Source organism: Carlito syrichta, unplaced genomic scaffold (assembly GCF_000164805.1).
Source record: "Carlito syrichta isolate Samal-C Ts95f unplaced genomic scaffold, Tarsius_syrichta-2.0.1 Scaffold120447, whole genome shotgun sequence".
Taxonomy (NCBI): Eukaryota; Metazoa; Chordata; class Mammalia; order Primates; family Tarsiidae; genus Carlito; species Carlito syrichta.
Window position 1 is genome coordinate 369,055 of NW_007064543.1, and position 25,595 is coordinate 394,649.

General features: G+C 49.5%; 2 protein-coding genes across 4 annotated transcripts; one reads left to right on the top strand and one right to left on the bottom strand.

Annotated features, from left to right (window-relative positions):
* Positions 1–1,083: 1,083 nt before the first annotated feature.
* VPS16 (VPS16, CORVET/HOPS core subunit) lies at positions 1,084–19,735 on the bottom strand. 2 transcript variants are annotated; one of them, XM_008047992.1, is made up of 24 exons: positions 19,605–19,735; positions 8,101–8,189; positions 7,800–7,897; positions 7,583–7,711; positions 7,359–7,503; positions 7,132–7,247; positions 6,910–7,032; positions 6,727–6,782; positions 5,979–6,068; positions 5,781–5,875; positions 5,565–5,641; positions 4,961–5,092; positions 4,735–4,862; positions 4,581–4,616; positions 4,282–4,390; positions 3,991–4,125; positions 3,787–3,895; positions 3,599–3,696; positions 3,406–3,513; positions 3,016–3,093; positions 2,441–2,610; positions 2,263–2,359; positions 1,474–1,577; positions 1,084–1,362 (listed from the first exon to the last, which is right to left on the bottom strand). In XM_008047992.1, exons 1-24 carry the CDS (start codon positions 19,655–19,657, stop codon positions 1,218–1,220), a joined length of 2,520 nt encoding a protein of 839 aa, XP_008046183.1. In that variant the 5' UTR covers positions 19,658–19,735; the 3' UTR covers positions 1,084–1,217. The 2 variants fall into 2 exon arrangements, with proteins under 2 accessions (XP_008046183.1, XP_021563201.1); XM_021707526.1 differs by lacking the exons at positions 4,735–4,862; positions 4,961–5,092; positions 5,565–5,641; positions 5,781–5,875.
* Positions 19,180–25,102, top strand: PCED1A (PC-esterase domain containing 1A). Of its 2 annotated transcripts, none has more exons than XM_021707527.1 (8): positions 19,180–19,566; positions 20,501–20,645; positions 21,148–21,227; positions 21,492–21,577; positions 21,677–21,827; positions 21,945–22,191; positions 24,107–24,376; positions 24,711–25,102. In XM_021707527.1, exons 2-8 carry the CDS (start codon positions 20,522–20,524, stop codon positions 24,956–24,958), a joined length of 1,206 nt encoding a protein of 401 aa, XP_021563202.1. In that variant the 5' UTR covers positions 19,180–19,566; positions 20,501–20,521; the 3' UTR covers positions 24,959–25,102. The 2 variants fall into 2 exon arrangements, with proteins under 2 accessions (XP_021563202.1, XP_008046181.1); XM_008047990.1 differs by lacking the exon at positions 19,180–19,566 and adding an exon at positions 19,730–20,217 and having other exon boundaries at positions 21,339–21,577.
* Positions 25,103–25,595: the final 493 nt, after the last annotated feature.

Consider the following 25,595-nt stretch of genomic DNA (forward strand, 5'->3'; position numbering starts at 1 on the left):
TTGTCTTCCTGGCTGGAGTGCAGTGGCACGCTCACAGCAACTGCAGCCTCGACCTACTGTGCTTAGGTGATCCTTCCACCTCAGCCTTCCAAGTAGCTAGAACTATAGACGCACACCCCCACGCCCGGCTAGTTTTTGTGATTTATTTTAGAGACAAGTTCTCACCAAGTTTCCCAGGCTGATTTCGAACCCTTGGGCTCAGGTAATCCTCTCACCTCAGCCTCCCAAAGTGCTGGGATTAGAAGCTGATCCACTGCACCCAGCCTCGCTTTCTTCTTAAAAGCATGGTCAGCTCCAGGGTTGTTAAAGAGGCAAAGTCCTAATGCTTTAGTGAGGTCTGCCCTCCTTCTGGGCTCTGGTTTCTTTCTTTGTCCTCCTTCTTGACAAAAGGGGCAACAAAAAGGAAAAGGCAATGCCCTCAGTGTTGGGTGGGGCCGGGGGTATGAAGCAAAGGTACGCTGGAGTATAGGTAGATCAGAGACAGTGAGGGCAGAGAGCCCAGAAAGCATGCCTACTGACTGGGGGTGAAGCTTCCACTGGGGTCAGGGTGGGGCCAGGGGCCTTGTGTTCATAGATCACCCAAGACTTGCTCACTGCTGTTTGGTGGGCAGGGGTTCCAAGGGTTCCTCCTCCAACCCCAGAGCCTACAGGCAACACACCTCTCAGCAGTCTTCCAGTTCCCACTGCAGTGCAAACGGGCCTTGCCTCGGGCTTCCCTCTCCCAGAGGATCCAATTTCCTCTTCTGTAAAGTGGGGTGGTATTACCCATCTCACAGGGCCCTCAGGAGGACTAAATGAAATAACGGTGGTAAAGGGTTAGCTTGGTTGTGTGTGCATGTGTGAGAGAGAGCTACATTACAATGTGGTTATTGGTTGGTTGGTGCTTAAGTGTTGTACTATCTCTCCCCATGATCTTCCTAGGGACTGTGAGCTGGAGAGAGCTTTCCTTGGTAACTTTGTGAAGAGCTCTTGGAAGTTTGGCTAAAGAAGCCCCCAACTCCAGTTCCAGAGTTTTGCTATGGTGTCTAGATGGTTCTGCCTCGAGTGTGTCTATAGTTAGGCTGGACTGTATAAGACAAGCACTCTAGAGTATTCCAACTTTATTTACAGCCAGACCCTCCTGCTCCCACCAGCTCTGCTCTGGGAGAGGTGCTGGATGAACTGTGACTGGGCTAGGGGAGGAGCCCCTCGCTAAAGAAGATGTGCAGGTGGACTCGTCATTTCTTCTGGGCTTGTGCTCTGGCCCGTTGAATCTTGTCAGCTGTCGCCCCATCTGTGGCTCCAGTACAGTGGGACAATACAAGGCTCAGCTCAGCCTCGTTCCGGTGCTCAATGGCCACGTCTGCAGCCTGAGCCACATCACTATGGTTTGAGCAAGAGGAGAGACGGTGTTGGGGCTGCCCAAGGGCACAAACCCTGCCTCTCATTATCCCACTGGCCACCCAACACCCACAGGGCCCTCAGTCAACGCACCCAACGAGAAGCAAAGCCTTGACTTTGTGCTCAGGACCCACACGGGAAGCATACTTCTTGGCCTCATATTTGTTGTGTTGTTTCATGCAGATTTCCACAAAAGGCTTAGGAGGAGAGGGAGGGCATAGAGGGAGAAGATAAGGCATAGCCCTCCTGTCCTCTCTCTTATGAGCAAAAGTCCAATGGATACATCATTCACATATATTCTACACACCCGTCAGTATGTATAATTCCCCAGCCTCCACACAGACAGTTGTGATCTCAACATTCTTGGGGCAGAAACAACCTAAAGCAAAGCTCTGTTAGAGCCTTGAGACCAATTATTTCCACTTCTGCTCCACCACCCACTGCTACCTCTCACAAAAGATGTTTCCTGCCACCTGCCCTCTCAGGTCCTGTGTTTTTTCTCATGGCTACCATCCTCCAATCTGCCCTCCACACCTCTGACCCACCTGCCATAGAAAAATGAAGCCCCTAATATCGCCACTGCCTCACAGATGTGCCCTTCCTGCCCTCTTCCACTCCAGCTCAAACAGGACTTTTACTCGGGCACATGGTGTCCCCTGTGGCCCTCCTTGGGGAAAGCACTGATTTTCTGCCCCGCAGACCTTGGTCTATCCTCCGGTGCACTCAGCACAGCGGATGATGTCTGCCTATGAATGTGTATATAGGAAGCATGTGCTAACTAACTACGTGGAACAGATGGACAGGAGCATGAATGAACCAGCCTATCTGTCTCCCTGCCTAATCCCCTCACCAGGACTACCCTCGTTGGAAGAGCTACCTCACCAAGTAGCCGATGGGTGATTTCTTGCTCTTGGAAAACTTCTCTAGCTCCTCCCAATCTTCTAAATCTGCCAAGGCAGTCAGCTTCAGCCACCAGAGCCTGTGGGAAAGTGGGGCATGGAGGTATTGCAGGATGGGCAGGTGGTACTGGGACCTACATGCAGCCCAGGCCGTCACCTACCTCTTGTCAGGAATGCGGAAGTCACGTGCCAGCTGCTCTGCGCGCTTGTTGTGACCACCCAGGATGAGGGTGGTGACCGTGTCATGCAGAGACAGGTCTAGGAACTGGCCCTCCAGCTCATCCTCTAGGCGCCGCTGTAACCGCAGGAGCCGCATTTGATCCTCTGTGGCCTGGGGACCCAGATGAGGCAGGTTAGGGATGAGGGATAAGGAGGGGAGACCAGGATGAGGGACAAGGAGAGGAGGAGAAGAGCCTCTTAGAAAAGGGTGCAAGCCCGTAATCCCAATACTTTGGAAGGCCAAGGCGAGTGGATTGCCTGAGCCCAGGGATTTGAGACCAGCCTGGGCAACTTGGTGAGACTTCACCTCTACAGTATAGCAAAAAAATTAGCCAGGCATGGTAGCACGCACCTGTACTTCCAGCTACTTGGAAGGCTGAAGCGGAAGAATTGCCTGAGCCCAGTGGGTTGACACTGGGGTGGCTGTGAGTATGCCACTGCACTCCAGCCTGGGCAACAGAGTAAGACTCTGACTTAAAAAAAAAAAAAAAGAAAGAAAGAAAAGAGTAGGCCAAACCTTGGCTGCAAACTCATTCTTGGCCTTATAGAAGGCGTCGGTGGCTGTCTGCAGAGCTGCTACTCGCCCCTCAATACGCTACAAAGACAAGAAGGGAGACCTGAACTCACAGCATGTAGGACCCTGGCCCTCCCCACCCAGGCTACAGTTTTCTCCTGGATTCCTGTGCCCAGGGTCAGCCTTATCCACTAGGTGCACCGCCCTGGTGTCCTAGTAGGATGGCTAGCTCCTCTGAGACCAACCCCCATCCTGACCTCATGTCTTCTCAGACTCTCCCTAACCACAAGGACTAGATGGGATGTGCACCAAACATGAGGCCTAGATTCCCGGAGTAGGAACCAGTCCAACAGCCCCAGCCCACAAGCCCCACTTGCCCCAAGGACCTCAGACCTCTTCTGCAGCATAGCTGGCTCGGATGTGGAAGCTGCCCAACTCCTGGTGATTGTCATCCTGATTGTAAAGGTCCTTCAGTGTCTCTAGCTCCTGATGCTTACAGAACTGGAGTCACAGGCAGGGGATCAGTCAGCTGGGCCAACTCAAGGGCTCAGGAGGCTACAACCCTAACCCTGCCCACCACACACACCTGCCGGTACAAACTCAGGGCCATGGGCTGGTTTCGAAGGGTCATGAAAAAATCTCCTCGATTCAGCTCATTCTTCAGGTGCAGCAACACCGTAAACACTGGAAGATGATAAGGTGGGGTGGGGACTCTAGCCCAGCACCCTGCTCAGCCTAGGGGCCCAGGCTTGCCCTCACCCAAACCCTACTCACCCAGGTCGGTGTCCCCGCTCTCGATGGCCTTGCTCAATGCCAGTTTGCTCCTCTTCATCTTTAGGAGAAGAGGTACCTGCTCCCCTGAGCGTGGCTCATACTCCAGCAGCTGTGGGGTAGCAAAGAAGGCACAGAGAGAAGGAGCTGGCATGGGGGCCTTACACACCCACATCAGAGTGTCTGGGAAGGGCTGGGCATTCACACCTTGATGGCCAGCTCTGTGCGGCCACAGCCATAGGCCCGTGCAGCAATGTCGGAGTAAGATACGCCAGGTGTGTCCCCGAGCTTCTGGTTAATGGCCCGGGCAACATCCTCATCTGACACATCCTTCTGTTGTACCTGTGGTGGGGTGGGAGGGGTCGCACACACCTGGATGTCATTCCTCACTCCCTACCAGCAAAGGTCTAGATCAGGACCCTCTGCTTTCTATTTCCCCTACCTCCCCAGGGCCTGGAATTCCGCTACCTGCCCTTGGACTCTATCCCACATCCTTGCCTTGTAGCAGGCCCAGTGGGCCAGGATCCTGCTGACACCCTGTACTTCAGGTAGACGCAAGTACTCGCATATCTGGATGGCCAGGGGGTAAAGCCTCCGCAACACAAGCCTGGCAGGCAAGGGAGACACAGGGTAGAAGGAGTGAAGTAGGGGAGAGAGCAAAGAGTGGCCCCAGCTTGGCCTCAGGCCTCCCAAATCCTAAAGAGATGGGACAGGAGCAGTGACCATAAGACCCCACTGAAGACTGTAATGCCCACCCACTGACACCCCTCCTTAGGGCACCTTGGGGCTTGCCGTACCTGTCCAGCAGCACCTGGATGGTGAGCTGCTTGTATCTGTATTTTCCGTGGTTAAGGATCCAGCTTGGGAATACCCTGTCTATCAAGGCCTTACAGACTGCACCTCCAGCCCCTTCCCCTTCCCCTGCCACCCTTTCTGGCATGATGGGGATACTGACTATAGGTGAGGGGGATCCCAATGTGATAGTCCCGAACGGCATTGAGCACGCGCAGGTCCTGACACATGCGCACGAAGCTGTCAGGTGGAAATCTGTCGAGGAAGCACTTTCCAAAGGAGGCTGCCTGAAAAGAGCCATAGGCCAACAGAAGACAGCTTCCTTGCTTCCTATCCCACCCCCTCCCCAGCCCAGCCCTCCCTCAGCCCCTTCCTCCAGGCCAACCCTGAGCAGACTCTTCTGCATGTCTGGCTGGTGCTCGTGTCCTGCCGCCTCAATACACTGCTGCACGGCCTGGGTCAGCTGCCCCAGCTCCTGGATCTCCCGCAGGTACTCATCCGCCTTCTGGCTCTCTTTCTGGGGGTCAAGGGTCCAGGGATGGAGCATCAGAACAGAGTATCATGACAGAAGACACCCCCATGTCTGGACCCTAACTCTTCTGGGCTGCAGTCCAAATGGGCTGGCTTGGAGGGGCTGCACAGGCCAGAGTCCCAACTCCCTCTGCGCACTCAATCCACCTGAGATGCCCACAGACATCATCCCATACCAGCCCACAACTGCCTGTGGGGGCCTTGGGATCTCCTAATAGTAACCCTAACTTTTCCCTGGATGGAGACAGTGGGGAAACCTTGTCTTTTCCTATCACTACAGGAAGAACACAGTATCCCTTCAGTCTACCCAAGCCACCTTCCCCAGCCCAGACCAGTATGCTGCCTGGATCCTTCTCTTGACAAGTGGAACCTGGCTATTTCCATGAAATGTCCAGGCAGGGGCAGGGCAAGAGAATGAGGAGACCATCTGGGATCTGGAGAACAGCTCAGGGCTTTACCTCATACTCCTTCTGGGCCTCCAACAGCAGTGCTCCGGGAGCCATTGAAGCGATTTTGAAGATCTCCTCACTGGCCACTGGGGGAGGGAGTTGGTAAGTGAGGGAGAAAGGCTGGGCTTCAACACCTTGATTCTGTACTGGGGCACTGGCCTAGGACAGCTGGGGCACTGAAGAGCCCCCTCCACCAGTTACATAATAGCCTCATGAGACCCTCACCTGGAACCTCATGTAGGAACTCATGGGTGCTCCGGGAGAAGATGCGGACCCCGTCGAGCTCGGGGACCAGGTAGGAGTCCTCGTCCAGTACAAACCTGAGTTTGGTTAAGGTTCCCAAGAAGACCCAGAGATGGGGCAGGGCAGGTGACTTTTCTCCCCTTCCCCTTTCACCCCACACAGGCAGGCCTCCAAGGATACTGGATGCTCTCTGGTGCATCACCCACCACCATGAGCCGCCTCTCCCAGGCCACCACAATGGCCCTCTCCTTGCTGCGAGGACGGCTGCACCTGTGGGCAGCACCACACACACTTATCTAGGACACACATGGGACACCAAGCCCACAGCCATGTCTTCCACATCACTGCTCACATCCCTTTGTCTCGGGACAGCCCTGCACACTTGTGCCTCTGACTGTAAGCTGACCTGTCCACTCTCCTCTTACCCCTGCACCATCAGCTCCAGAGAGCAGCTGTGGCCCACAGAGGACAATGGCTTCTTTCTTCTTCTTCTTCTTTTTTTTTTGAGTTGGAGTCTCACTCTGTCGCCCAGGCTGGAGTGCAGTGGCACACTCACGGCCACCCCAGCGTCAACCTGCTGGGCTCCAGCGATACTTCTGCCTCAGCCTTCCAAGTTGCTGGAACTACAGGTGTACGCTACCACGCCCAACTAATTTTTTATTTATTGTAGAGACGAGGTCTTGCCAAGTTGCCCGGGCTGGTCTTGAACCTGCGGGTTCAGGCAATCCACTTGCCTCAGCCTCCCAAAGTGCTGGGATTACAGACTGAGCCCCCGAGCCCAGCCAGACGATGGCTTCTTTCAACGTGCACTGGCGAGAAGGTGAGATCCAAGCTCCACTTGGCTTGGTCAGTAGACAGGATGAATTAAGGTATCCCAGGAAACAAGCTATGTCCCACTCCCACACTCAGCATAACACCCCATCCTTACCAGACCATCTGCTTTGGAGGTGCCCGGATGTTGCAGTTGAACTCACACAGCTTCTCCTGAAAGGGTATGAGCAATGAATGTCATGGCCCTGCCCCAGGAGTCTGGCTGAAAAGCCCCTCTTCTACCCCCAACAGAGCTTCCTTGGACAAGGTATGGTACCTCTGTGTTTACCCAGGATCACACCTTGAGTGATGCTGTCCCCATCCAGATGTAGCCTGTGTCTGTGAAGAGTGCCAGGTGTCGGTAAGTGAAGGAGACAGCCATCTGCAGGAAACTGCTCACTCCTGGGACCAGGCCAGGGGGTGTCTGGGGCAGAGCCAGGGAAACACCAGATATGCTTACTTTTCAGAGCCTTCCCATTGCCTCCCAGGCCCCCTCCATTTCCTTCCCACTCAGGGTCCTCACCACTGCAGAGCAGGCTGCATGGTCGAGAAGGTAAAGATCAGGTCCCACAGCCAGAAGAATGTGTGTCACTCGGTCCTGGCACAATGTGGTCCAGCATGAGGGTGCACTCTGCAGACCTGTGGCCAGTGACGGGGACAACCTCAAGATGACCAGAGCCCACTGCTTCTGCCTCCAGCTGGAGGCACATCTGTGGGTACTGTATGACTACCTCAGGGGTATCACGGTACCTGGCACCTCTGGCATCCGGCGGAGTTTGAGGTCACCCACATTGGCACTGAGGGTGAAGCGGTGGGCCCCTGTGAGGATGGCCACCCCGGAACCAAATTCAGTATGAAAGATCCGGGCATCCAGAACCCGGTTCTGGAGCACCTCCTGGGGAAAGGATCATAGGTTGAAGGAGCCACTGGGTCATAAACTCCAACCCCATCCCCCAGTCCTCTGTGGCCCATACATTGCCCATGCTGAAGTGTCTCCGGAAGTCACCATGAAGTCCATAAACTAATACTGCACCGTCTTCCTGCACACAGAGCAGCTCCTCCTCAGCTGACCAACCCAGGGACACCACGGGCCCACTCTTCCACTGCAGAGAGAGGTTCCTGAGCCTATCCTTGGGACAAAGAAGCCCCTTCCAGGAAGCCCCAGTCCCAGGGATAGCCAGGGGTGCTCACCAGTAAGCTAGCCAGAGGTATGCCAGAAGCAGAATATATATCAAGCACTGGTCGCACACTGGCAGCTTTCTCCTTCCGCCAGGGGTTCCTCAGCAGCGCTGCAGATTGAGAAGAGACTTTCTGTCCTAGATCCCCCAGGCCACCCCATGTGAAGCAGGCTTCATAAAAACCACAATTAAAAGGATCTCAGCAGTGTGGGTAGGGGGCAGAAGCAAGAACCTGACAGCGAGGCCTCTAGGAATCAAGGACTTTGAGTTCACCCAAGTGTCCCAGAGAATGTGGTGGTGACGGGGCGACATACCAATGGGGCCCCCATAGGGTGCAGCAGCCACCAGGCAGTCCCTGAGTTCCTCCTTCAGATCCCAGTCCATGCTGTACAGCTCATATTTCCTGCCCACACAGAGACAAATAGAGATTAGCCTCCTCATTACCCTGCATCCAGATGGAATGAGCCCCAGAGGAATCCCTAAAGCCTCCACTTGTCCTCCACAGGGGAGTAGGGGTGGTTTCCACTCTTCCAGAGGCGGGAAGGGAGGTGATGATCAGAAAAGCTAGGCAAACTGACCACATCATGCAGGCAAGGGGGAGAGGGCATTGGCAGGGAAGGATGTGGTCCTTGGGGCAAGTGTCCAAGGATGGCTGGAGCTCCTGAGTCAGGCAGGTGATGTGGCCAATAGATAAGGCACAAGGTGAGATAGAACTAGGGCGGGATGGCTAGCTCAGGTTAGCATTAGCAGAAAATATGACCCTCAGAGAGGTGTCCCAGGGAAAGGAGCCTTTTTTCTATTTCTGGTTCTTATCAATGAATCAGGATGTGGGCTTAATACCCAGGGTCCAGCTTGACACTTGATGATGAACTCAGTTTTAGAGGTACTGAGTTAGTAGTGTCTGAAAGAAATCCAAATGGAGCTTTCCAGTAAGATAGTACTGGGGAGAGTCCTGTGTTGGAGATATCAATCTCTGAATGCTTGGATTACAGGAGGTAACCAAATCACCATCGGGCATGAGATGAATGCAACCTGAAATGTGCATGAATCAGCAAGTATGTGCTCCATGTGAAGCTGGAGTAGAGAGACTGAGGCATGTCACTATTTGATGCTAGGAAGAGGGAAAAGAGGAGAGCAAAAGGGACAAAGAAGGAGTGGGTAGTATTCAGGGATGCCAAGAGATGACAGTGTTTAAGGAGGGTTTTTCAGTCAGTATCATGTCTTAGCCTTCTCATTAGCGATCAGAAGACGCTCCTCATTACCCACCATTTGACATCCCTCTTGGGGTTCCAGAAAAAAACAACTTGAGAAAAAAATAAAGAGATGCCTATATTTTGAAGAAGGAACAAGATTGTTACTATTTGCAAATAATGTGATTATCTACTTAAGAAAATCCCAAGCAGTCTAGGAAACAATGAATAAGCGAGCTGAGTAAGGTGACCAAAAAAATCAACCTATTTTCTATACCAAGATTTTTTTATGCCATAGCAAGAATTAATTAGAAATATAACTTTAAGATCTTAATGAGGTTGGGTACAGTAGCTCATACCTGTAATCCCAACACTTTGGGAGGCCTAGGCAGGAAGATTACTTGAGCCCAGGAGTTTGAGACCAGACTATGCAACACAGTGAGACCTCATTTCTACAAAAAAATTTTAAAAATTAGCTGGGCATGGTGGCATGCACCTGAAGTCCAATTGTGCCACTGCCCTCCAGCCTTGGCAACAGAGTGAGACCCTGGCTTCCAAAAAAGGGGGAGGGGACTAAATATATAACACATAGTATGCCCATGGGGAATATTAAGTGGCCATTAATAAGGCGACTCTGTACTAACACAAAACAAACTCTAAAATATATTAAGCTAAAAAGCCGCAACTCAATATAAGCCATATGAACCCATTTATATAATAAAAAACTGAGCACGTTTTTGACAAGCATATTTACACATAATTACAATTGTGTGTGAATATATAGAAGAACACTCAAGAGATTTCCACACTAAGTTTGAAATAGTGATAACCTTTGGAAAGGGTGGGAGGGGGAGGTACATATTAAAATTGTTCTTTTTTTTTTTTTTTTTGAGTTGGAGTCTCACTCTGTCGCCCAGACTAGAGTGTAATGGCCGCTCCTGGCCACCACAGCCTCGACCTGCTGGGGTCCGGCGATCCTTCCGCCTCAGCCTTCCAAGTAGCTGGAACTACAGAGGCGCGCACCACACCCGGCTAATTTTTTGATTTATTGTAGAGATGAGGTCTCGCCAAGTTGCCCAGACAGGTCTCGAACCCACAGGCTCAAGCAATCCAGTTACCTCAGCCTCCCAAGGCGCGGGATTATAGGCTGAGCCACCGAGCCTGGCTAACTGTTCATTTTTTATACTACGGCATATTCCATTTTATTGCACTTCACTTTATTGCACTTTGCAGATACTATGTTTTTTACCAATGAGGATTTGTAGCAACCATGCATCAGGCAAGTCTATCAGCCATCTTTCCAACAGCATGTGCTCACTTCATGTCTCTATGTCACATCTTGGTAATTCTTGCAATATTACAAACTATTTCATCGTTATTATATCTGTTATGGTGATCTGTGATCAGTGATGCTACTACTGTAATTGTTTTGGAGCGCCACAAACAGCATCCATGTAAGACAGCAAACTTAATGAATAAATGTTGTGTGTGTTCTGATTGCTCCACCAACTGGCTATTCCCTTATCCTCTCTCCCTTTCCTCGGGCCTGTCTATTCCCTGAGACACACAGTATTGAAATTAGGATGATTACAAACCTTATAAAGGCCTCTAAGTGTTCAAAGAAAAAGTGGCAAATCTCTCACTGTAAATCAAAAGCTAGAAATGATGAGGCTTGATGAGGAAGGCATGTTGAAAGCCAAGAGAGGCCGGAAGTGAAGTCTCTTGTGCCAAATAGTTAGCCAAGCTGTAAATGCAAAGGAAAAGCTCTTGAGGGAAATTAAAAGTGCTATTCCAGTGAACACACACACAATAAGCAAAGCAGCCTCATTGTTGATATGAAGAAAGTTTGGTCTAGATAGAAGAATAAACCAGCCACAATATACCCTTAAGTCAAAACCTAAACCAGAGCAAGGCTCCAACTCTCTACAATTCTATGAAGGCTCAGAGAGGTGAGGAAGTTGCAGAAGAAAAGCCTCAAGTTAGGAGAGGCTGGTTCATATGGAAGCTTTCTCCATATCAGTAATAAGGCTGTTTTGCTTTCTTATACATGTGTATCCACTATAGTAACACTTTTAATTTCCTTAAGGAAAGAAGCCATCCCCATAACACAAAAATGCAAGATGAAGAAATAAGTGCTGACGTAAAAGCTGCAGCAAGTTATCCACAAGATCTAGCTAAGATTATTGGTGAAGGTGGCCACACTAAACATCAGATTTTCAATGCAGATGAAACAGCCTTCTACTGGAAGATGTCACTTAGGATTTTCATAGTTAGAGAGGAGAAGTCAGTGCCTGGATTAAAAACTTCAAAGGACAGGCTGAATCTCTTGTCAGGGGCTAATGCAGTTGATAACTTTAAGTTGAAGCCAATACTCACTTATGGTTCCTAAAATCCTAGGGCCCTTAAGAATTATGCTAAATCTACTCACCTGTGCTCCATAAATGAAACAGCAAAGCCTGGATGACAGCATATCTGTTTACAGCATTGTTTACTGAATATATTAAGTCTATTGTTGAGACCTACTGTTCAGAAAAAAAGATTTCTTTCAAGATGTTTCCACTCACTGACAATGTACCTAGCCACCCAAAAACTCTGATGTAGACAAGGAGATTAATGTTGCCCTTTTTTTTTTGAGTTGGAGTCTCACTCTGTTGCCTAGGCTGGAGTGTGGTGACACGCTCATGGTCACCACAGTCTCGACCCGCTGGGCTCAGGTGATCCTTCTGCCTCAGTCTTCCAAGTAGATGGAACCACAGGCATGCGACACCATGCCTGGCTAATTTTTTGATTTATTGTAGAGACGAGGTCTCACCAAGTTGCCCAGGCTGGTCTCGAATCCCTGGGCTCAGGCAATCCTCTCGCCTCAGTCTCCCAAAGTGCTGGGATTACAGGCGTGAGCCACCATGACCAGCCTTTTGTTGCTTTTATGACTGATATCACAACATCCATTTTGTAGCCCATGGATCAAGAAGTAATTCTGATTTTCAAGTCTTATTGCTTAAGAAATAAATTTCATAAGGCTATAGCTGCCACAGATAGTTATTCCTTTGATGTATATGGGCAAAGTAAATTGAAAACCTTCTGGAAAGGATTCACCATTCTAGATTCACCATTCTAGATATGCATTAAGAACATTTATGATTCATGGAAGGATGTGAGAATATCAACATGAATAGAAGTCTGGAAGAAGTTGATTCTAACCCCCCTGGACAACTCAGAGGGGTACAAGACTTCAGTGGAAAAAGTTATTGCAGATGTGATGAAACAGAATTAGAACTTTAAATTAGAGGTACAGTCTAAAGATGTGACTGAATTGCTACAATTTCATGAATGGAGAAGTTGCTTTTTATGGATGAGTAGTGGTTTCTTTGGATGGAATCTACTCCTGGTGAAGATTCTATGAACATTGTTGAAATGACAACAAAGGATTTAAAATACTATATTAACTGAGTTGATAAAGCAGCAGCAAAGTTTAAGAGAATCGACTCCAATTTTGAAGAAAGTTCTACTGTGGGTAAAATGCTGTGAACCTGCATTGCATGCTACAGATAAATCTTTCATGAAAGGAAGAGTCAATTGATGTGGCAAATTTCATTGTTGACTTATTTTAAGAAATTGCCACAGCCACCTCAACCTTCAGCAACCACCTTCCTGGTTAGTCAGCAGCCATCATCAAGGCAAGATCCTTCACCAGCAAAAAGATTACAGCTCACAGAAGGCTCATGTGATCATCTGCATTTTTACCAATAAAGTATTTTAAAATTAAGATGTATATACATTTGCTTAGACATAATGCTACTGCATTATATGTGTAATATTTAACACACTAAGTATAGTGTAAGTATAACTTTTGTATGCACTGGAAAACTGAAAAATTCGTATGACTTGTATTGCAATATTCAGTTTATTGCAGTGGACTGGAATCAAACCCACAATATCTCTGAAGTGTTTTTGTATATACTATGGCATTGTTTGAATTATTTACAACCCATATGCATTTCTTTTGAGATTTTTATAACTAAAATCAATGAGTGAAAAAAATCTGATGGGAACAGATATTCATACAGATCTAGCACGCCAATTATCAATGTATTACCTCTCTGCTCCAAATTCATCATGTGTTTTGTGATAACCATCAGCATTTCTCCTTTATAGTGAGCATGTTAAGCTTTCTCAGCAGAGGGCGCTGGAGAGACACTGCACTAGGAAGGGGCCTTCCTGCTGCTTCTAGCAGTGGCTGTCAGCCAGCAGTGAGGGTGTGAGAACATCTGGTAGTGCTCGGCCTGGCCAGGCATCCAGAAGGTGCGGTCCCTCAGCAACACTGCAACCCTGTCTGGATCACTTCTCAGGCTCTTTGGATAGACACTGTATCCAGGCTTCCTGCCCACACCAGGTCACTACTTCCTCTGCACACCAATATGCCTGGCCACCTTCTTGTGCCCTAGTATTTCCACTCATTCCCTCTGCACACCTGTATACCCAGCCATTGGCTGTGGCTTGCCATATGGACACTGTGTTGCAGGCCTCCCACTGCACCAGCACCCCCACCTACACAGCATGCCCAACAACCTAGGCCAACAGTGGCAGCTTGCCCACATCCTCCCACCTGCTGCATCCCAGAGGGTTGTTTATTGCTTGCCTGATACTGTGGGCCAGATCTGGCCTGAGCAAACCAACAAACTTCTTTGCTATCCAGTGGGCTACAACTATAGTTTTTCCAGTGAGGTCAGAACCCAAGCTTGGAGAGAGTCCCCCCACCTCCAAGTTTGTTGTTCCTCAGGTACTCTCCCTCAGCAATAGGCTATCATATAAAATCTTATTATATCTCACACTTTTTTACCAGTTTGATAATTCTTGATATATACATATATATATATATATTTTTTTTTTTTTTTTTTTTTTAAGTTGGAGTCTCACTCTGTTGCCCAGGCGATTAAGACTCAAAATATTGTAATTGCTCACAATATTTTGGAAATTGTTTATTTGTGTAATCTTTTTTTTTTTGGAGTTGGAGTTGGAGTCTCACTCTGTCACCCAGGCTGGAGTGCAGCGGCATGCTCACAGCCACCGCAGCCTTGACCTGCAGGACTCAGGCAATCCTTCCACCTCAGCCTTCCAAGTATCTGGAACTATAGGTGCATGCCTGGCTAGGTTTTTTATTTACTGTAGAGATGAGGTCTTGCCAAGTTGTCCAGGCTGGACTTGAACCCCTGGGCTCAGGCAATTCTCTTGCCTTCGGCTCCCAAAGTGCTGGAATCACAGGCATGAGCCACCATGCCCAGTTTCTTTGTGTAATCTTTTAAAAGTAGAGCCCTTGTGGTAAGTGTAGGCTGACTTCACATAACAGGACTGTGAGAGCCCAGGTGAGGCGGGTGGTCATGGATTTGTTAGCAGTCCCAACCTCCCCGCTGTGTGAGCCTCATGGCAGCCCTCAGAAGCCTAGATACAGCTAAAGAGATGGTGAGAGGCTGATATGCCGGGAGGTGGTTCTGCACCAGGCAGACAAAGGAACAAGGTAGGGAAAAGGCAGGAAAGAAACTGAAATGAATGACCGTGGCCACAGTCTAAGCTGGATAGGGATGGAAACACCCTCAGAAGAGGGTTCTGCATGTGGACATAAAGAGAACAGAGGGCTCCACAGATGGCGATCCCAGTGAGGCTAAAGGACAGGATTACCAGGAGGTATCAACACGGACAGGGGCTTGTGGTCAGAGGGTGCTGTCTGAATTTGACATTTCAGAAGTAATGCAGCTCTGGATGAGCATAGGGGGTAGGGTGGGATACAAGGAAGGGGTGGCTGAGGGGGCTAAAATCACTTGAGTAGAGGTCACAGGATTGTGAAGCCAGGTGGTCACTTAAGCCACTCTGGAAGGTGACAAGAGCTGGGATGCCTACGAGGCCGTGAGCCAAAACCTCCAATCAAATAACCCATGAGCAATGTGGCCCAGGACACTGACAGTGACACAGACGGGGTGGAAAGATGACATAACAGAGTCTCTTCAGGGGGTACAGGAGTAAGGGTCAAGGAGTGAAGAGCAACAATGCATGGACCACCTCCTGATGCCTTTATGGTAAAGTAGGCTTCTTGAAGACTGTGAGGTGACTCTAGCTACGCACCGAGGGTAGCATGCGGTATGGACAGGCAGAGTGAAGGACAGCGTCTCAGAAAGGTCTCAGGGTGAAGACTCTGTGAGGACAGGCTTCACCTTCAGCGGGGGCCTCCTACATCTTTCTCCACTCCTAGGTCCAGAAGTGGAAATCTCACTGCAGTAAATGGACCCTAGATTCGATTGCCAAGAAATCACTAAACCAGCAGCCTCAATTCAAGCCTCCTGCAGGAAGCAGTGAGGAAATTCCTGTGGCAATGCACCTGAACTGCTGAAGAAATGTGGTCCATTAGGGTGTGAAAAGATCTGTCAGGGCTTGCCTTGGGGAATAATCAATCCAGTAATTCCAAAATCCCTAGGTCCTGAAGAGAGACCATCATCACTCCAGAAGTTCCTTGCCTCTAGCCTGTCTCAAAAACAAATACTACTAAAGAACTCTTGGGTGATGCTGCTAGGAGTGTAAAATGGTGCAGCAGCTGCTATGGAAAACAGCGTGGCAGTTCCTAAAAAAATTAAGCTACAATTGCCATATGATCCAGCAATTCTACTTCTGGGTATATACTCAAAAGAATTACAAGCAGAATACAGAAAATGCTGAATATTTGCACACCCGTGTTCAGAATACAGAAAATGCTGAAGAAATATTTGCACACCCGTTTTCAAAGAAGCATTATTCACAATAGCCAAGGGCTAACAGCAACCGACGTGTCCATCAATGGATGGGCAAAATATGGTATATAATGAAATATTATTCGGTTTTAAAAAGGAAGGAAATTCTGACACATGCTATAACATGGATGAACCTTGAAGACATTATACCAAGTGAAATAACCCAATCATAAAAAAGATAAATACTGTATGATTCTACTTATATTAGGTACCTAGTGTTGTCAAATTCAGAGAGAGAAAATAAAATGGTGGTTGACATGGACTGGAGGAAAGGGGAAATGAGGAGTTATTGTTTAAAGGTATAGAATTTCAGTTTTGCAAGATAAAAAAGTTCTGGGGATTGGCTGCACAACAATGTGAATATACTTAACACTACTAAATTATATACTCAAAACTGGTTAAGATGGTGATTTTATATTATGTATATTTAACCACAATTTTAAACATGTTTATATATGCAAAAAAGCAAAGTAAGACAAAACACAACTACTTTGTCACTCTGACTTCTAAAAATTATTTCAGAAGTATATAATGTATCTTTTCTCTCCTTTCTTTCACCATAAGGATATTTCTAAAGTACCTGAAACTCAATGTATTCAAAACTAAACTCACCTTCTTCCCTGCCAAACTCATTATTCCTGTGAGTTTAAGTCAAAGCCCCAAGTCATCCTTGATTCCTTGCTCTCCTTCCTCCCCACCAAGTTAATACTTACCAACTCTTTTGGTTTTACCTCCTAAATCTAAATCTCTCTTACATTGGCCCCTTCTCTACACCTCCACCATCATCACCCCAGTACTCATCAACCTCAACTTCTCTCTGGTCTATTCCATCAGGCTCCGAACCAGTCTCCCTTGCTTCCATTCTTGTTTGCCCCTTCTAACTTGTTCACCCATTTCCTCCAGAAGGAACTTAAAACACACATACCACCTGTAAATCCAATAACATCAATCTTTTGTTAAGATCTTTTAATTTAGGCATCCCGTTGTTCTTCAGATAAAGGTGGTCTACAAGTTCCTGAAGGATGTGACCCCTACAAGAAAGGCACAACCTCATCTCATGTCCTGCCTCTGTTGACTATGACCCTCCAGCTACACTGGCTAGCTTTAGATCATTGGGAATGCCTCAGTCCTTCCTGCCTTGGGACCTTTGCACATGTTCTTATCGGTCCCACTTCCTGCACCTAAGTCTACTCATCCCCTGGATGGGGTGTTATGTCTTTTAGAGTGTCTTCTTTACCTCTGACTCCCCCAGTCTGTTACATGCTCTCTTAGGTTATATGCTCCTATACCTCTCCTTCACCGTGATTATGATCAAACAAATACTGAATGGTTATCAACTATCTCCTGCTGGCTGTAAGTTCTTTGAGGGCAGGCAGGGTCCATATCTGTTTTATTGGCCAATACAGGCTCAGCCTGGCAAGGAGTTGGACCAAATTAATTAATCAGATTAGTCCAAACTGCATTTTTAGGATTAAAAACGGCTTGACTTCTGGAGTCCCATAAGAACTGGTCACCATTTCTCCTCCTTGCCTTCCCAAATTGAGTGAATTCTCCAGAACACTACTTCCAATGCAAAAAAAAAAAAAAAAAAGTCCTGTACTGCAGATAGGACTTGAAATGTAATGTCTGTCATCTGTTAATCATTCATTCACTTATTCTGATATGTATTAAGTCCTGGCTATGCACAAGGCAATCCACACATATGAACGAAACCAAGTCCCTGCCCTTAAAGTATTTTCACTCTGGTGGAGAAGTTAGAATGCTCTTACAATTTCCTGTTTTAAAAAGCCCTCCACCCCCCCCACCCCAGGCCTGTGATTTAACATGGGGCTCAGAACCAGACTGTTTGGGTTCAAACCCTGGCTCTACAACTTATTTACTACCTTTGTAACCTAGTCACTACATGTGTAAACTAGTCTCTCTGTACCTCAGCATCCTCATCAGTAAGATGGAACTTACCTCATGGGACTGTGAGGCTTAAGTAATACACGTAAAGTACTCAGCACAATGTCTAGTACATAAAAAAAGGCTCAATATGTTAGTAACTTAAACATAAATATCCTCCACAACAAGGCTTAGAGTTCTAACTCTTTCTGGCAGTACACCACCAAGGTAAGAGGTTAGCCATTTAGGTCATGTCTGTGGCATGTACTCACCACTTACATTCTTTTAAAACTTTACTGGTGTATCAACAAAGCTAAGACTTTGTGTGATAAACAGAGGCTCTGTGGTAATGGGGTCACTGTCTGCAGTACTCTCTGACTTAACAAGCCTGGGTAGGCAAGAGTATCTTTAAAGTAATAGAAGTTAATATTTTAAAAAGTGAATGCTGCATCAATTAGCTGGTGTGTAAATACTAAATGATATGGTTGTCTTTGTCAGCTGACATCCTTTCTCCACACACAGTTGAAATCATTGTGATTTCCTGTTGATTTTATGGATTTTCAATTATACTTTTGCAATTTTTTTCATATTGTATAAGCATATTTCTAAGAGAGAAGAATTCTAAATAAACAACATAAGGAACAGATCTCTAGAATTGCCACAAGGCATTTGTCCATCTAGGAAGTGTATCATATTGTATATAAAAAATTACACTGAAAAGTTTTAACATATGAATGGGAATAGCATATAGTTTCACTAGCACACACGGATGTCTTCTGTTGAAATAAGACCCTAATGTAATAATGTGTCTGTGATCTTTAGTTTCAATCAATTAAATGTTATTTTATGCTTTATAAGTGAGGTCTTGCTATGTTGCCTAGGCTGGAATGCAGTGGCTATTCACAGGTGTTATCACAGTGCAGTACTGCCTCGAACTCCTGGATCTTCCTGCCTCAGGTCCGGAGTAGCTGGGACAACAGGCAAGCCCCATACTTGTTCCAATAAAAAAAAATTTTAAAAACCTTATTGTGCAACTATTACATAGCAGCCACTACTCTAAGTATTGGAGATAAAGAGATGCAAGAAACATGCTTTCAGCCCTCAAGGAGCTTAACTTGGTAGAAGAATCCCTATACATATATCGCCCCACTGTGCCATACATAACAGGTCCTAACACTGGGTCCACTGAAATAAGGACAGAAGTGGCAGTGCCCACAAAAAGAACAGTAGGCTGGTGCAAACACAGGAAGCCATGGACTCATGGTGTGTTGGGGCCCTGTAATTCTGCACAGCTGAAACAAGATTTGAGTAGGAGAGCAGTAGACGAGGTTAGAGAAATAGGGGCCGCCTTATACACAGATTTTCCACGAGGAGTTCATACTTTATCCTACAAAGCAGGGACCTATTGAGAAGTCCTAATCTGGGTATAGATATGATCGATTTACACTTTTTAAAAGACCACTGGCTTAGGACTCTACAACTCCCAGGAGAAGGCTGCAGTAAACCTGGGGTTCTCAATCCCGCTGCTCCGGGATTCCCTGAAGACTCGCTCTCCTTCTCCCAGCCTTGGACAGCACTGTTACCCCGCCCGCCGTGCGATCCCGCCCCCCTCGGAGCGCCCCTGTGGTCTGACTTCAGCAGCACTTTCCGGCAGAAGACTGGGCACTCGATGTCACATTCGGGCGGCCTCTCTCAACGTAATATGAGCATCCTTCCGGAAGCTAACAGACCTGGGCTTTGGGGTGGCCACTGTGCTTTCCTCGATTTCCTTCTCTGAAGCAGGGGAAGGCCAGGCTCCCTGCCCACCGGAGGCTGTGCGTTAAGTGGCAGACGCTAGGGGAGAGCTGGCGCCGGGCGGATCCTAGCGCCCGCAGTAACGGGGGCGAGCACCGCCGGCTCCGGCGGGAAACTCCAGCGGCGAGCGAGCCGGGTAAGCCGGGCCGTGGGTGGCAGGGCGGGGCGGCTCACCGGTAAAAGGCAGAGTCCCCGAGCGGGTTCCAGTTCGCCGTGTAACAATCCATGGCTGATGCAGGAGGCGGCTGGGCAGCGGAGAGGGGACACCCACTTAAAACGGGCTACAGGCCGGCACTTCCGCTTCCGCCCGTCTGGGTCACGTGGCGAGGCCGCCGCCGCAGCCATCACCACTGTGGGCAGCCGAATTTGGCCGCCACCGTCCCTTCCGCCCATACGTGGGCTTTGCGCCCCCCAGGTGGGCCTGACTTTGGCTCCTTTCCTCCGTGGCGGCCACATCCGTCGCCTTCGTGTCCCCTGGGGCATTGAGGGTCCCTCAGGGCGGGACATGGACGACCGGAAGTGGAAACTGTGAGCGTCGTAGCCCGGGGCGCTGAGGCCTGAGGCGCCGTCGGGGCCACCGCGACGCACGCATGGAGAACGCTGGGCACTGGATTGCGCACCGACAGCTAACTGAGGCGCACGGGCTCTGCGGGGCGAGGGCTTTGCAGAACCGACTGGCCTCCCGGAGCGCAGGAACATGAGGCTTGGCTAGGAGCTCGCTCCGGGCAAGGCACGCAGTACGCGGGCCGGCCCGTAGCGAGTGAACAGCGCGGAGCCCGGGGACTCGGTAATTGGCGCGAGCGGGCGCGCGCATGCGCGGGGCTGTTGTGGGCACGTGGCGGGGCGCAGGGCGGCGCCGCGCGGGAAGCGCCTCAGTGCGCCGGAGGCCTGCTGGCCCGGCGACCCTCTGCCTCCGGTGCCAAGTGCGACTAAGGCACGCCATCCTGGGCGTCCCCCTCTCCTGCCGTCATCTTCTCCCTGGGCCTCTGAGCAGCCGGGGAGGGGCCGGCCCTGGGGCTGACCTGCCCTGAGTCCCCGCCCTTGCACAGCTTAGTGGCTTCTCCTTGCAGCCTGTCGTTGTCAGTGTCGGCATGGTCTTCTGTCTGGAGAACGAGGAGCCGCGCCGCCGGCTGCAAAGCGCCATGGTCCACTTCCAGGCCTCGGAAGTCCAGCAGCTATTACACAACAAGTTCGTGGTCATCTTGGGGGACTCCAGTGAGTGCTCCCTCTAGTATGATGCTTCCTAGTCCTGTACTTTGTGGCCTGTTCTCCATTAGAGCCTGGACCCTTATTCTCCATCTCAAGTCTCTTCGCTGACCCTTAATCTGTTCTACCCCAGTAGATTTTCTCTTCGTTTTATTTCCCCAAACATCTTCCATAGGTGTCCTGACTGTTGTAACCTGTGGCTGTTTAGCCCATCTTTGCTCAGCATTTCTCTCCCTGACAGTTCCCCATAATTTCCCTCGTGAGAAAGGTGGATTGTGTTGTGTGTCTCCTGGGTGATTTGGCCGACTTAACTTCTGCCAAGTGATCTTGGGTCACTGTACAGAAGCAATGACAGGACTTTTTAAGGTCACCTTTTCTTTTGGCCTGTAAGTCAACACTCTAGGATCTGGTGTTGGGCAGCCCAACCCTGGGAAGATGGGAGACCAGGACTTGGGAAAAGCTGAGCTGAGGTGAGGTTGACCTTAGCCTTGGGTTCTCTGTCTCCCCACAGTCCAGCGGGCTGTGTACAAGGACCTGGTGCTCCTGCTCCAGAAAGACGCACTGCTCACAGCTGCCCAGCTGAAGGCCAAGGTGAGGGAAGCTTGGCGGCCATGGCAGTGGTGGGCAAGCACAGACCCCAGCCTGGCAGGGTTCTCCTCCCTGGCGTGGGTCTGACCAGTGGGGTGTGTGGGGGGCGGGCAGGGGGAACTGAGCTTTGAACAGGACCAGCTAGTGGCTGGGGGCCAGCTGGGCGAACTGCACAACGGGACGCAGTACCGCGAGGTCCGCCAGTTCTGCTCGGGTTCTGGCCACCACCTTGTGCGCTTCTACTTCCTCACCCGCGTTTACTCCGAGTATCTCGAAGATGTCCTGGAGGAGCTGACATATGGGCCTGCCCCAGACCTGGTGATCATCAACTCCTGCCTCTGGGATCTTTCCAGGTTGGGGCAGGGGAAAGGGAAATAGTGGTTGGTAGTGGAAGTATGGCTCAAAGGCAGTCCACCCCTGTGCTCTTGCCCACCCTATGTGTTACCCAACAGGTATGGCCGCTGCTCAATGGAGAGCTACCGAGAGAATCTTGAGCGGGTGTTTGTGCGCTTGGACCAGGTGTTGCCAGACTCCTGCCTGCTGGTGTGGAACATGGCAATGCCCCTGGGGGAACGTGTCACTGGGGGTTTTCTGCTGCCAGAGGCAAGTGACCAAAGCCCCTCAAAACAAGAGATAGGGCAGCCAGCTGGTAGATAAGGGACCCTTCTTCCCAACCCTACTTCATTCTGTGATTCTTAGAGGTTGCACTTTCTCACTTAGCTCCAGCCCCTGGCAGGCTCTCTGCGGCGAGATGTGGTTGAAGGGAACTTCTACAGTGCTATACTGGCTGGAGACCACTGCTTCGATGTACTGGACCTTCACTTTCATTTCCGGCATGCAGTACAGCACCGTCATCGGGATGGTATCCACTGGGACCAACACGCACACCGCCACCTCTCACATCTGCTTCTGACGCATGTGGCTGATGCCTGGGGTGTGGAGCTGCCCAAGCGTGACTATCTCCCTGGTGAGCCCTACCACAAAGGGGGAGGGTAGTGATGGGCCCTCAGTGTACAGAGTTCAGAAACTGAACAGGACTGAGGTACTCAAGGGGAGTAGGAGTTCTCTGAAGGACTTTTGTGGCTCCTGAGTGCTCCTTCCATGTCCCCTGGGGAGATTAAATCACAGGAACAATAATCTAATCAGAATTCCAGTTTTATAGTCTAGTCATATAGTCACCTCTGTGCATATGAGGGAGCTTATACAAGCATTGATCCCATAAGGGAGCATGTCAAAAGATCTCTACCCAACAGATGAACAGGAAAGAAATAGGGGTACTTCTAGCTAGGCTTAAGTGTAGTGGATGGAAAGACAGATATGAGGGAAGGGGCATCAAGGCAGTGTGGCAGAAGCAAGGAAACTCATCGGCTAGGGATTGAGGGTGCGCAGTCAGCTGGAAGATTGTTGAGCAGAGATGTAGCATCAGGAAGGTCAGCTTTATGGGTATGGACTCAATGGACAACATTCCATAGGCTTCTTAAGAAGTTCAGCCCCAGGGTTCCAGTGTGACTGGTTGCTGCTTAGTGCAGTTCTGCTCTGGCCCCATCTCTGGGTCATTGGTAGGGGCTTCTCGGGACCCCACCCCTCCTGCTTGTTTTGAGGCACTGCTCCCCATCACACCTGTAACCCTCTGCTGCAGAACATCTATTTTCTTGTCAGCTTCCCAGTTCCTCAGTGCTCACAAAGGGGACAACATGACTTGTTGTCTCTTGGCTGCTTCTCCCTTGCATCAAGTCCCCAAAGGGCAAGTTTCCTGCTGTCCTTGTTGACGACTCACCCCTTTCAGCTCCAGTGTCTAGCATAATTGCTCTGTATGTGGTACTGACAGAATAGTGTTTGTTGAATGGGAGACATGAGTCAGGCTAGGAGGCTGTTTGTTGCAGTACTAGAGGCTGTAAAGGACAGAGGGAAGCCAGGAATATCACAGAGGCAGACTTCTTAGGTCTTGGTAGCCAAGAGTTGGAGTATCAGGAAGGTGAATTAGGGCATTGATTATATATTGATCCAGTTTTCTTGTTTAGATGAAAGAATTGATCCCCAGCAAATGAAAGGTTGCTTGGAAGGCTAGTTTCTGGTGACTTGGGCCTGGTGAATCCAGTTTGGAGTTACAGAAGTTAGGGATGTTAAAAGGAAGAGTTGATTTGAGGTCGGAGTATGAATTGGTGAGTTTGGTTAGGGAGGATCTCTTTGGGGTACTGTGGAAAGATAAGAGTAGTTTTGTAGTCAGTGGTACCCAGCAGGGAGGTGGAAGCTGAGGGCATGAGTGGGAACTGTGGAGAGATCAGAATGATGTTCATGCTTTGGATTGGCATGAAAGGGGGCTGTGGTGGAAGCAAGTGGAGATGAGGACAGAGGCGCTTTCAGGGAGGACTGAGGCTATTGGAGACATCATGGGACTGTCAGCAAGAAAAGGATTTGTGAAATTTGTTAGTAAGTGGTTACGTTTAGTAGGAAAAGTGTTGAGGGCATGGGGTAGGGTTAATAGAGGCAATAAGCAGTTGATGAGGGAATGGAAATTGGGTAAAACATTCTTGTGGAAGTTTGGAAGGAAAAGGGACAAGTTGAGAAAGGGAGTGACAGGATTTTTATTGGTCTGTGGGGAGGAGATAGGAGAGGAAAAAGCTCAAAGCAGAGGGAGAAGGCTGTGGAGGAGAGTGTGAAGTCAGAGCAAAAGAAGATCTGAGAGGCAAGAGAAGAGGAGCATACCTTGGACTTGGGCTGGAATGAGAGGGAGGAAGGAGAACCACGCAGAAGGCACAGGGTGCTCCGCCCTGGTAGCCCTATTCTCTAAGAGAAGGGAGTAGAACTGTGGAAGTGTGGATGGCCATAGTTTTGGGCAGCCTGGCTCCCACGCCTGCCTAAAACAAACATCCCATTCCTAGACCCATGGATTGAGGACTGGCCAGAGACGCATCATCCATTCCAGGGAAGCCATAGGCAGCCCCCTGACTTCGGGGAGCAGCTGGCCTTGCCCCCACCCTCTCCCTTGCCTCCTCCGATGCCTTTTCCCTACCCTCTTCCTCAGCCCTCGCCACCTCCCCTCTTCCCATCCCTGCCCCAGGATGCCCCTTTTTACCCAGGCCAGCCCCTCCCACCCCATGAATTCTTCAATCATAATCCAGTGGAAGACTTCTCGATGCCACCCCACTTAGGTAGGTGCCTCTGCAGCCTCCCCTCACACTTCTCCCAGCCTCCCCTTGTACCTCCCCAGCCCAGCCTCCCGTGCCCAGCTTAGCTCAGAGGATTTGGGTAGCCACTTGTGCCCCAGGATTGGGTTTGGTCACAACAATCCCTGAGTCTGGAACAGCATTAGTTCATGGATTGTCAAAATTTCCCAGCCTGAAGGTAGAGGAAGTGGTATCCCATTTTGCAGATGGAAAAGCTAAAGCCCAAAGAAGCTTACCCAGAGGACGAGAGCTGCCTAAAGGCAGAGCTGCACTCACCCTGGCCAAAAGCCCACTCTGATAATGACTGATTTTTTTGTAGGATGTGGCCCTGGAGTGAACTTTGTGCCTGGCCCTCTGCCACCTCCAGTCCCTGGCCCTAATCCCCATGGTCAGCACCGGGGCCCAGTGGTCCACCGGGGGATGCCACGCTGTGTTCCCAATGGCCCCTACCATGTGCCGAGGATGGGGGGGCCCTGCAGGCAGCGGCCCAGACACTCAGACAGACTAATCCACTCATACAAACTGGACAGACGGCCTCCAGCCCATTCGGGAACATGGCCTGGGTAGACTGAATCTTGGGCTTGAGCTGGATGTGCCAATGACCTTGCAGGGTCTGCCTGGCTCCTCAGGTACTGGGCTAGGGTGTCTGCTATGCCTGGTATTGTTCTTGTCCATTGCTGTCACCAATAAAGGCATGGAAGAACAGAGTGAAATATTCCTGTGTGAGGGAGTGGGTCTCCCAAAACATGATCTTAAGAGTGAAGAGGTTACCTCTGGGCTCCCTCCAACCTTGAGCCTGTGCACACTATTTAGAAATCATTGAGTATGTCCTTCTGCTGTCTCACACTCGTTTTCACCCTCACCAGAACATGTGTACTTAACAAAGATCCTGGAGGGGTCCACTGTTGTCAGCACCTCTTTGGGACTGGGAAAATCAGGGGCCTAATTGAAACTGTCAACATTGTATATGGAATTTTGAATTTGACTAGTTCTTGCTATACCTCCCAGTCTCATGCATTAATGTGTACCTTCAGTTTTCATATATCCCCTGAGATAGAAAGACATATACCTCATCTTGCATAATTCTTGGCACACAGTGGACACTCAGTTAATAATTGGAATTAAACCAGAAACTCGTAAACCCAAAAGGGAGACCAATTAGAAACCCATTATTTAATTGATACGATGGATGATAGCAAAGCAA